A 12,788-nucleotide genomic window follows, 5' to 3' on the forward strand; every position below is an offset into this window, starting at 1 on the left:
CCCCCCCCGCCGGCCAGGAATGTGGCCTGGGGGCTTTTGCACAAGTTCCCAACAGTGGGGAAGGAGGAGGGGGAGGATGAGCACTGACTGTGCAGAAAGGAATATGGGGACAGAGCAGGATGGGCACTAGCTCAAATCCAGGCTGTTCAAGGATGAAGGAAGCAGGGGATGGAGAGGAGAAGGAGGGAGCTGGTGCCCACTATCAGCCAGTGCTAAGAAAAAAACAAAAATACAGACTACTCATTAGACCTATTCACTCTCTTCTGGAATACCTACCCTTGCAGGCAGTAAAACAACACTCACACTCACACAAAGCCAACAGAAATCCAGCAGACTGCACCTTCTTCTTACAGTTCCTCAGTGTCTGTTCTCCTTCCAGTTTAGCTGGACTTGATTTTCAATATTTATCATGATAATAATGATAATAAACATTTTCTGAGAGCTTCCCTGTGCCAGACATTGAGGCATTATCTTATTTAATGCTGAGAACAATCTTATAAGCTAGACAGTGTTATTATCCTACCTGAAAGCTAAAAGAACCAAGGCTTGGAGAAGATAAGTGACTCACCCAAGATCATACAGCTAATAGGAGGCAGAGTGGTGACTGGAACCTAGAGACTAAAATCTCAACCTCTATAACTTGTCTGTTCCTCACTAATAAAGAAAAAGAACAATAATATACTCCACTTTAGCACAGTGTTTTTCTTTTAGTGATTCCAACAGCCCGGAGTGCTATTATTTATCCCCACTCATCCAATAAGGAAACTGAGGCCCCGCAAGGTGAAGTGATTCAAAGTCATCTAGCTAATATTAGCAACAAGGACTTAAAGTCTACATTCCCTTGCCCAGAAATATAGCAGAGGTTGGAGACTTATTATGACTATCTCTAAGTTCCTAAGGATAAGAATGGGGGGGGAGGCGTGCTTTATGTAAGTTTCACATTAACTCCTTACTCCAGGTCCTAGGGGCCAGTTCATTGTCAGGGGCCTCTCTGGCTGTACAGCTGAATTGCCATTTCTGGGCTACAGGTATTCTTTCTTGGTTCATTAAAACCAACAGACCAATCTCAAATACATTTCCTTGGGCTAAAACTAGCTAGAGGCAGGAAGAACAGCTTTTGACTCTGAAGTAGGAAATTACTAGAAATAGTGGCGATTTAGAAGCCTGAGTTTTCCTTGGAGTAGATTCAGCTTCTCACTGTTATAGACCTAGAGGGAACAGTGTCTTTCTTATTGTGTTTCAGTTTGATTTCAGATCTTCCTTAAGAGACACAGAAGCAGAAATCATTAACTTCCCTTTTTCTTCACCAGAAGAAGCTCCTCAAAATAGATTTATGCAAATCTCATAACCTTTTCTGTATTAAGCTACAAAAAAACAGAGGAAGAAAGACAATCCAAGGTCACTTGGTACCTTAAACAACAACCACCACATACATATAACCAAGGCTCACCATGATGCTGGCAGGGCTGATGACATTCATTATTTTGTTATTGCTCTAGGCTCAAAAGACCCAGATTCCTGTTCTGGCTCCACCATTTACGAGCAACATGACCTGGGCAAGTCATTTCATCAATTTCTAAGCTTCAGTTTCCACACTCCTCATTAAGTTTGTAAACTCTAAGGAGCTATATGCATGTGACATATAGTTGTAATAAAAATTTATCTACCTAGGACAAGACTTTTTTGGAACTACAGTAGAATTATTCCTCTAAACCAATTGGAAGAATATTAGCAGTTACTCCTACCTTGGTTTTCATTGTTGTGTGACCTGAAATAGTTAAAGCCACAGTGAAATCTCAACCCACACATTCTTCCAAAAAGCCACCTTCCACCCTTTTTATCCAGCCCAACAAAGTTGGCGGTTCCCTTCCTTCTGTTCCCACAGCACTCAACCTTTCTTCTTGAGTTTCATCTCAGTGTTTCACAAACTTCTCTCCATTCCATTCCCCTGTTAGACTGAAAGCCTTTGAGAATGGAGATATTGTCCTGCCTTCTTTGTAGCATTGGTCCCCAACTCCATGGTCTGCATAGCAAGAGCTTAGCAAACACTTTCTGAAGAGATTGCTAAATGAAGAATTCTTTCATGGCAAGGAGGAATTCTATCTTACCTTTATCCAAAGAGGTAACCATATAGGATCAGAGACCTTAGGGAGCACCTGGTTGTGCCCCTCCATCCACAAAAGGAGAAACTGAGGCTCAGGGAGGTGAAGGGAATTTCACAGTTCATTCAGAGTTAATGACAGAGTTGAAACTCTAAGTCAGGCCTCTGTCTGTTCCCCATCACTATGGGAAGTTCAAGTTTTCAGTTAAAGACGGAGTGACCAAGGTGCAGAAATGTTACACAACCTGAGCTAAGATTATGCAGAATTGGCTTTGGCAACCAGAACCATCAAGAGACTTGCTGAATGGTCGCCCACTTTCTTATAGCAGAATAACTTTTCCTCCAGCTAACCAGAAGTGTTTCCTTTATCCCAAGTGAAAAAATAATACACCTGAGAGAGACACTTGTCATTTTCACTTCCCAATCATGGGAAGGAAAGCAAGAGAAATTTCTGACCTCTCAAGTGATAGGAAATGTAACTCTCACACTTATAAGTAACAGTCACTCTCAGACTTCACCTGTGGGCGCCAGAAGCCCCACTGGCAACCCTTGACAGTTCACAGAGAACGTGAGATCGAAGCAAGAGAGAGAGAAAGAAAGTTTGGGAACTTTTGCCACATCTTCACTCAAGACTGCAAGTGTATAAAGAATTGTAGAAGGGCTGGTTGATAGAAGAAAAAAACACATTCAAAACTACTTACTGACTAATGATGCAGAAAATGTTATGAATAAGTATCCCTTTCTTGATTTATTACTTTAATTATCTGACATTCTATAGACCCCCATTAGTGGATTTTTTTTTTTTTGGCTTAGATTTCAATTTTCTGTCTCATGGTGAAAGCTATTTATCATAATAATCAGTAAAATTCAAAACCTTTTAGCAGTATTTATAAAATTCATTTACCAGGTTCAGCCCTTGGAGAATGACAAAGAAGGCGCATTAGTACGTGTGCCGAAGTGTTTTATGCAGAATTATCTGTCCATAAGAATGATTAAAAGTTCTTTAGAATATTTGGAGCCCATTAGATTTAAAAATTTTTTTAAAAAAGTTCTTCTTACCTATGCTGTGACTGGAAGCTGGGACTGGCTGGTTGGGTGGCTGCTGTACTTTTGTCCGGATGATCCTGTGGGTAGTTGGGGAAAAAAAATGGCTATTTACCATGAGGTAAGAGAAGAGACCTCACCCAGCCAGCTATGCACAGGCAACCAGAAAACCCATTCCCAAGCTGGGCCATCGATCAAGCTGGGGCAGAGGTTGGGACAAGATAATGAACTCATATTGGGCATCAGAAAGTTGGAAGAATTACGAACTAGTCCTAACACACCCCTATCTTTCTGGGAGTCTTTGGGTAATTTGTGTCCCTTTTCTAGGCTTCAATTGTCTCTTCTCAAGAAAGGGGGTGATGTGGTGATGTGTTACTGTTACGAGTAGGCATCCCTTTCTTAGGTATAGCTCCAGCTGCATACAGGACTCACTGAGTGACTTTAAGGAGTTCTTTCTTTTCCCTAGACCTCTACCTCCAATCTGTGGAATGACAAAATTGAAACAGGTGACCTCTCTGTCTTCCAATAGCTCTTACATGCTGGTTTGTCTGCCTTATAGAGAACTGGTAAGGAGGAGTAACACCACTGCCCACAGGAAATTGCCAAGGGAGGGATGTATGTGTCACTCTGAAACTAGGGAAGGTTAATGTGCCCTTCCAGGAGACATCCAGCTTGGCTTTGCTAAGAGAAAGACCCCCTGGCAGAAAATATCACAGAAAGGATACACAGGACTGGAGCTGGGGGCATCATAGCCTGTCTTTCTGGAAACCTTGCTTAAGTTCTACTACAAATTTGACTGTGACCTTGAGCAAGTCCATGCCATTGGGAGCTTCAATACAATGAAGGAGTTGAAACTGATCACTCTTTGCTTGTTTTAAGTAATCAAATTCTTCCTCCCCTCCAAAAAAAAAATCCTATGAGAAAGCCTATATAAAAGGGGTAACAGCTGTACCGCCTTCCTTTTGCCACCTGGCACCTCTGATGTCCTTTTATGTGTCCTTGGGCTCTAGGGAGCTTAGGCTGCAGATTTCCAGCTGGGACAATGTATGAGGCCTCTATGACACCACAGGCCCAGTGAATCTCAGAGCAACAGAACAAGCCAAAAGTCCCTTGGGATCTACAAGAAAGTTCTCCTTCCCTGGCATTTGGAAGAAGAGGGGGTCAGAAGCATATGTTCAGCTCCTTTGGAAAAGTTCTATTCCAGCCTCAACCTATTATCCTTTAAAAGGACATTTATTAAAGTGTTGTCCTCGTTAGAAAAGTAATATGTGCTCACTGTAGCCTATTTGGACAGCATGGAAAAGTATAAAAACATCTAAGACCACAATTTAGTGTATTTCACTATGCCAACATTCCTATGCATGTTTAGAAATATCCAAAAGGGGCTTTTATCCTTAAATGTTGCCTCAAATACACTCAGGGTGTTTATTATTTGTTTTCTCCAAAACACAAAAGTTTTATTTTGACTAAGCACACTGAAACATATTGGACAAAGACTCGGAGATTAGGTAGTCCTTTTGATCACCTGGGTATTAAGCTGGCATCTGATCTAAGTTTTGTATTTTTATATATGTCACCTTCTCTGTGTCTGCAGAGATATGATGCTAGGTGTGTGAATATATAGATATATCAGATAATAAATATAGTTTATTCATATATAAATATATGGCAAAATATACATAATATCACTATAGTTCAGCTTAAAGTCTCAACTTTTCTTTTTTTTTTTTTTGAGACAGAGCTTCAAGCTATCCCCCTGGGTAGAGTGTCATGGCATCACAGCTCACAGCAACCTCCAACTCCTGGGCTCAAGCGAGTCTCCTGCCTCAGCCTCCCAAGTAGCCGAGACTACAGGCGCCTGCCACAACGCCCGGCCATTTTTTTGGTTGCAGCCGTCATTGTTGTTTGGCGGGCCCGGGCTGGGGATTCGAACCCGCCACCTTAGGTGTATGTGGCTGGCGCCTTAGCCGCTTGAGCCACAGGCGCCGAGCCAAAGTCTCAACTTTTCAAAGCAATGTATGCCTATTAAATCTGTACATAAGAAAAGAAAAGAAAATGGTGTTTTCCTCTTTTAAAAATGTTTATAGATATCACTAGTAAAGCATTATTAATTGTTATAAATCACTGATAGGCAATTGTAGCATAGCAATTAAAGGTACACTCTCTGGAACCAAACTACTAGAGTTTGAATTCCATCCTTGCAATTTACCAACTACATGACCTTGGCTAAATTACTTCTCTATTTCTGTTTCTTTATCAGCAAAATGGGACTAAGAATCAGTCCTATCTCTTAGAGTTATTATTACGATTAAATTATCTGCTTAGAATAGTGGATACTTCATAGTAAGTGCTCAATAAATGTTAGGTATTATTTTCAGTGGTGTGTTCATAAAGATTAATGACAGTTTCAACCTTTAATTTTTTTTTTTTTGAGACAGAGTCACACTTTGTCACCCTCAGTAGAGTACTGTGGCCTCATAGCTCACCGCAACCTCAAACTCCTGGGCTCAAGTGATATTCTTGCCTCAGCCTCCCAAGTAGCTGGAACTACAGGTTCCTGCCACAATACCCAGCTAGTTTTTAAAGACAGGGTCTCTCTCTGGCTCAGGCCGGTCTCAAACTCGTGACCTCAAGCAATTCACCCATCTTGGCCCCCCAGAGTGTTAAGATTACAGGCATCAGCCACCTCGCCTGGCCTGATAGCTTCAATCTTTAAAAGTTCATATTTTTTACATTTGCTTTAAAAAGCACATGAGGTCCCACTGGAAGATAGGGTGGGAAAAGTTGCCATCCTCACACCCTACTTCAAAGCTGCAGTGGGGCTACCCATTATAAAGAATCCCAGAATCATAGAGAACTCTCCAAAGCTGTCTGCAGGGGTGAGAGATTATGCCCATCTGCTTGCAGCAGCTGCCAAGTAAAAACAAAGAGTATCATCTTCCATCAAAAAGAAATAGTAGTGGAAACAAGAAGACTGTAATTGAATCATAGCAATTTTTAAAAAAATAAAAATAAAAATAAAACGCAAGTTATCATCAAGACTTGCCACAGTAAGAGCACACTCAAGACTTCTTCTAAGCCAGAGATAGTTGGGGTAAACTGACAGTCAACTCTAAAAAGCATATCCTTTACGTTGCTGAGTTAAGAGCATGACGGTGGATGTCATACTGTATGAACATCCTAGATTGTTCAACATTGGAGAGAGCTCAGAAATCAAACTGCACCTATGGATAAGGAAATTAAAGCCCTGAGTGCTCAAGTGACTCACTTGGGATCACATAGTAAATCAGCCCAGACTCCCAGTTCTCATGCCTGAGCACTTTTTTTTTTTGAGCCACCTTCAAAGGAAAGTGATCTCTCTGCTAAATGCTTCCTATATGAACCACAATGCCTATTTGGATTCAAAATCCATTTAGAATTTAAGACTTAAAATTCTGAAGAGTTTTATATGAAAACAGTACATTGCACCCCATAAATGCATTAATGTATACATGGTCTCTGTGTTTATGATTTAATAAAAATTAAACAATAAATTTAAAAAATTCTGAAGAATTTTATGTATTACAGACATTTAAGAATCCCAGGTAAGCATCACTCCCCTTCCTTTGAAAGGCTAGGTCTTCTCACTACCATCTCCCATTATCCTTCACAAAATTACACTGAAAGAGAAAAATCATGTTCCCTTGAAAAAGGAAATGGGGAGATAAGGCTGAAGAAACACCCGTGTCTATGGCACTGATCAAACTGTCACTGGTGCAGTAAGAAGCTTGTCCATCAGCTATGCTGACAACCAAAAAAACAAGAGTCCAAATCAGCCAAGGTGGGATGGGGCCCACAGGTGGCACCCAAGCCTGAAACTCTCATGGAGAAGAAATAGGGGACATGTAAATCATCTCAAAGGGTTTATCACTGAAATTAGAATTAAGACCAGAATTAACAGATTATCTTTCCCACCCACAGCCAGCTCCGAACAAGTTTTGTTTGGCCTATACACTATGTTTATTTTTATTTGAATGAGTTATTAATATTTGCAAGTTAGGAGACTTCTCATAAATAATACCTGATTTCTAGCTTTTGAAAAATTGGAATCACATGACAATAGCCAGTTTGTGCTAAATACAGCTGACCCTCTAAACTGGGAATGCCACTTGTAGTCCCCACCATTTGGCCCTGGATTCAGAGCCATAAGACTCCCTTCCACCCACTATTTGGGTCAATTCTGGAATGGCCACCTCCACCTAACACTCAGACTGGATCCCAAGAATCCCTCATGTGGGTTGCACAGCAGCCCACCACACATGTCTTTAAGAAGTCAAATGAGAGGGCCAGGCAAGGTGGCTCATGCTCGTAATCCTAGCACTCTGGGAGGCCAAGATGAGTGGATCACCTGAGCCCAAGAGTTCGAGAATAGCCTGATCAACAGCAAGACCCTACCTCTAAAAATAGCCAGGCATTGTGGCAGGTGCCTGTAGTCCCAGCTACTTGGGAGGCTGAGGCAAAAGGATCACTTGAGCCCAAGAATTTGAGGTGCTGTGGTACTCTACCTACGGTGAGAAAGTGAGACTCTGTCTCAAAAAAAAAAAAAGTCAAATGAATATAGTGGTTTGTTCTCAGGAAATCTCTCACAAACCTAGCAGAACTAGTTGAGTGTTGTTTAATCCCTTGTCAGTTGTGGTCTCCCAAGTCAGTCCCACTGAAGACAGCAGAAAAAGCACACACTTCTAGGGGTGGACAGTGGACACCCGGTGGCCACCAGAAGAGCTACAAATCTAGTCACCACTCCCTCCCTAGCTGTTTGAAATAGGGGAAGAGTGGGAAGTTTCTTCCAAGGGAGGTAGGGGCTGGAAGAGAGCTGTAGACCCTCTTACATCCTGACATTGAAAAGGCAAGTACTCAGAAACTGCATCCATCAGAATGTAATGGGAGCTTTGCCTTCACATGGAAAATACAGCTGGATGCTGGGCTGGCTCAGGCTCTCTGGGGGTGAGGGGTGGGCAATGCCATGGCAGGAGATTGTCTCCCACTAAGTGAGCTATCACTGAAGAGGGCAATGAGGAGTCAGCAAATGCTCCCAAGAGAAGCCCCCAGAAAGGAGCACTAGGAAGGGCCAAGGATGAGAGGGAATGAGCAGACAGGCAGCAAAACACACCGCCGGTGAGAAACTGAAATGGAAAAGATCCTTTAACTCTCCCCTTGCTTCTCTTCTCACAGATCCTCAGTCCTGCCACTCGCAGAGTCCTACAAGACAGCAGTGGAAAGAGACTAGCCCTCTTCCTCCGGAGACCTGAGCTCTACTCCCATCTCTATCTCAAAGTAACTTTCCCCTGCACTCCCCGTCTGGCCCCAGTTTCTGCTCCTGTCACAGGATAGAGTCAGGCCTTGATGACCATAGGAGACCACAAGTGTGAAAAAATCTTAGCGGCACAGCCAGAGTGGCCACAGCTTTGGACCAGGACACTGGAAGCCCCTGAGGCTAGCATGGCTGTGGAAGCTAACGCTCAGAACATGTGCATGGCCCAGCTCCAGGCAGAGAGTATCATGGATTGGTAATGTCCTTGGGCCATTCACTCCACATCTCTCAAAGCCTTTGCCACATCTGTAACCACTCCTCTATTTGCTTCATAGGTTTCTTTCACATAACTTACTTTTTGACTTAAATAAATATATTTTATAAGGCAATTGTAGTTCCCTACTATAAATAAGGGTCATATCAAGTGGATTCAAATGTTCACAAACTCACTGGTTTGTTGTAGTATTTCTATTTTTCCAAAATACATTAAAACAAATTCATCATAAAATAGTTTCATCCTTACATTATGGAGGACATAACCCTGCACTCTATGAATGGGTTATGATTGTCCCATAAGGCATTTTTTAATTGAAATTAGTTACCTCCATTTAAAAATATAGAGATTTTGGCCAGGTGTGATCACTCACTCCTGTAATCCTAGCACTCTGGGAGGCCAAGTTCAGAAATTGCTTGAGACCAGGAGTCCAAGACCAACCTGAGCAAGAGAGAGAGAGAGACACATCTCTACAAAAAATAGGGAAAATTAGCTGGGCATGATGGTGCTCAGGAGGCTGAGCAAGGAGGATCACTTGAGCCTAGGAATTTGAGAGCTATGATGATACCACAGCACTCTAGCCCAGGGAACAGAGTAAGACTGTCTCTCAGAGAGAAAGAGAGAGAGAGATTTCACATACACAAACATACATATATATGTATACAAAAGTCCTGGTTTCAAGCTTCTCTTGAAGAATGGGAAACAGTGGCACATGTCTCATGCCTGGCCCGCTTCCTTCATTATCATATCTGCCTGGCCCCATGTAAGGCATTAGAGTTTGTGATCCCCAAGGACAACCTAAAGTTATCTCACAGCTCACCAATTACATGTGTTCCCTACACTGGGAAACCTGTGGGTCCCTGAAGCCTGACCAGCCAGGGGTTTGGCCGAGGGTCCTCTGCAGAGCACCAACTGCCTGTCATGTCACTGTGTATCATGGAAATTCATTTTTTTTTTTTTTGAGACAGAGTCTCACTATGTTGCCCTTGGGAGAGTGCTGTGGCATCACAGCTCACAGCAACCTCAAACTCTTGGGCTCAAGTGATTCTCTTGCCTCAGCCTCCCTTGTATCTGGGGCTACAGGCACCCACCACAACATCTGGCTACCTTTTTGTTTGTTTAGAAGGCTGGGGTGGGGTTCAAACCCACCAGTCCCAGTACAGGTGGCTGGCACCCTAACTGCTGAGCTACGGGTGCTGAGCCATGTATTGTGGAAATTCTACAACAAGCCAGACATAGAGGACTCACAAAACATACTGGGGCCCCATAATCCAGAAAAATAATAGAAGTTATTTTTCCAAAACTCACCATAAACATTACTAACTCCTCAGGAATTTTGTGCAGGTGGTCCAGACTTCCAAGTGCATGTCTGAATCCCACCCTGGATGAGGAGCCCCTCTAGGAGAGACTGAGAACTGTGTGCCTGATTCCCCTCAATTCCCTCCACACCTTGCATGATGTCAGGACCTCTGTAAAGGTTTGCTGTTTAGGAAACAGCAGTATTTAAAATGTTGACATGACACACATGGTGAGTCTACACTTGAGCCATTACAGAAAAAACTGCCAGGGCTAGAGGGGATCTCAGAGACTTCTAGTCTGACCACGTTTTTCTGCTGAGGGTGAGTGTGCCCTGTGCCCAGACAGACTTTGTATGGGTGTTGGTAGGGAATGACCTTGGAGAAATCAAACTGTTCAAATTTTCAGTCTGCTGGATTCTCCTTTTTCTGCAGAGTTTAAGAACAATCATTTCCGTTCCTCTCACAACTGCATCCCTGACTTTGGGTTTAAATGGAGTTGAAAATGCACCATAGAAAGCATTCCTCCAGGCATTTATTTTTAAAGCTCAGAGAGTGGCCTTTGTTATATCTTGGATCACAACAGGGAGGAGAGGGAGCCATTGTGGCCCCCAGGAAGATCCACCTACGGTGTTTCTCTGGTTCTTTCTCTCCATGTGTAAAAGACATGGGGGAGTTGAGGAAAGGGTAATCCCCTAGTTCTGGAGCATCTTAGCATCCTGGACAACACCTCTGGAGGCTGAAGACCTGCATCAGAGCCACCAGGGGCACACATTCTTAGAGAGAGGAAGCGCCTCATCAAAGTCCCAAGTCAAGCTCGTGGCAGAGCTGGAACATGGAGGCAAGTCTCCCAATTCCAACTCAGGGCTCTGTTCCACTTACTCACTGGCTCAATCTCTGCCCAATCCCTAGAGGCAGGATTGTCTTCCTGGGAACCTCTGAGATGAGCCAGTGCTAAGACCTAGAACTCAGGCTTACAGGGATAGTGGTATTTATAAAGGCACAGTTAGAACAATTCACTTCAATGTGCTCCACACATATAGGTGGGTAGTGAAAGGAGCGATAGAAATCACTCTGGCCTCAGAAGAGTCTCAAGCAGCCAGAGTGTTGGCATGGCCCCTTTTCCCCAGGCCTAGGACTCCAGGCCACTTTGGTGAGAAGAAAGGAAAGTTAGCAGAAACCTCCCAACAGGCCTCATTAGCATCCCCTCCTGTCCAATAAGCCATGAAGGGCCTTGGGGGAAAGAAGAGACTAGATTTCAGGGGAGGCATGCCCAGAACCTCCAGGACCCCACTGCCCCCCAGGTCCCTAGACACCCACAGGCACTAGCTGCTCACCTGTTGATGGAACTGACGCTAGGCACCGTGTCATTGTCACACACTCGCTCCGCCAGCAGCCGGTCCCTGATCTCCCAGGCAAACATGGTAGGATTTTGGCGTTTATACTCAGCAATTTTTTCCACCACTTTGGGCGTGGCGACCTTTGGTTTGGATCCTCCAATTACCCCAGGCTTGATGCTTCCAGTCTCATAGTACCTAGGACCCAAGGAGAAAAGAACTTAGCCATGGGAAACTGGCAACAAAATAATAGGCTATTCTCTCCAGGAAACATCCAGGTCCGCATGTTCAGTAAACACCAGCCACATGTGGCTTTTGAACATCTGAAATGTGGTTAGTCTGGGCACAGTAGCTCACACCTATAATCCCAGCACTTGGGAAGCCAAGGCAGGAGGATCACATGAGCCCAGGAGTTCAAGACCAGCTTGCAACGCAGAGAAACCCCATCTCTACAAAAACTGAGAAAAAATAGCATGTAGTGGTATGTGCTTATAGTCCCAGCTACTTAAAAGGCTGAGGTAGGACAATCAACTGAGGCCAGGAGTTTGAGGTTGCAGTGAGCTATGATGATGCCACTGCGCTCTAACCCAGGTGTCAGAATGAGACCCTGTCTCAGAAAAAAAAAAAAAAATGTATCTGGTCTGAATCAAGATGTGCTATAAACATGAAACACACACCAGATTTTTTAAATTTAGTACAAAAAAATGGAAAATAGCTCAATAATTTTTCTATTGGTTATATGTTGAAATGATAATTTTTATATATTGGGTTAAATAAAATAAATAATTAAAGTTAATGGTGCCTGTTTCTTTTTACTTTTCTTAATGTGCTACTAGAAAACTTTAAATTGCATAAATGACTCACTCACATTATACATATATATATTTTTTTGAGACAGAGTCTCACTGTGTCACCCTCGGTAGAATGCCATGTCATCACAGCTCACAGCAACCTCAACTCTTGGGCTTAAGTGACGCTCTGGCCTCAGTCTCCCAAGTAGCTGGGACTACAGGTGCCGCCACAACCCCCAGCTGTTTCTTGTCACAGTTGTCGTTTTTTAGCTGGCCTGGGCTGGGTTCAAACCCATCGCCCTCGGTGTAGTGGCTGGTGCTATAACCACTGTGCTACGGGTGCCAAGCCTCACATTATATTTCTAATGGACAGGGCTGATAGGAGGCTGTACATTAACTAAGTTCTTTCACATTCATCTACCATTTTAGATGGAAAATTTTCAAGTCTGTTTTCCCATTTGATCTTCAACAATTCTAAATTGTTCTAAATTCACATAAATTGTTTTGAATGAATTAATGAGCAAATAAATGAGTAGGTCCTCATCTGCCAGTCTAAAACTGAGGTTTATAGAGCTTAAACGACTTCCCTAGGGTCACACAGATCCAGCGGCCATGCCAGGACTGTGGCCCAGCCTCTTGAACTAAAATTTTCCCAG

The 12,788-nt window shown here is 43.2% G+C and overlaps 1 protein-coding gene across 9 annotated transcripts in view; it reads right to left on the minus strand.

Moving 5' to 3' along the window:
• PAX5 (paired box 5) overlaps positions 1-12,788 on the minus strand; it is a 184,256-nt gene that overhangs the window by 153,603 nt on the left and 17,865 nt on the right. For 8 of the 9 annotated variants that reach the window (XM_003785141.2, XM_012802358.1, XM_012802357.1 and 5 more), the window contains exons 3-4: positions 11,342-11,539; positions 3,161-3,225 (exon numbers count right to left, since the gene is read on the minus strand). In XM_003785141.2, coding sequence (XP_003785189.1) covers positions 3,161-3,225; positions 11,342-11,539 — 263 coding nt within the window. The remainder of the gene's footprint in view (positions 1-3,160; positions 3,226-11,341; positions 11,540-12,788) is intronic. The other variant, XM_012802364.1, reaches the window with a different exon arrangement.

The sequence above is a fragment of the Otolemur garnettii genome, unplaced genomic scaffold, assembly GCF_000181295.1.
Source record: "Otolemur garnettii isolate 467f Iridium unplaced genomic scaffold, OtoGar3 scaffold00014, whole genome shotgun sequence".
Taxonomy (NCBI): Eukaryota; Metazoa; Chordata; class Mammalia; order Primates; family Galagidae; genus Otolemur; species Otolemur garnettii.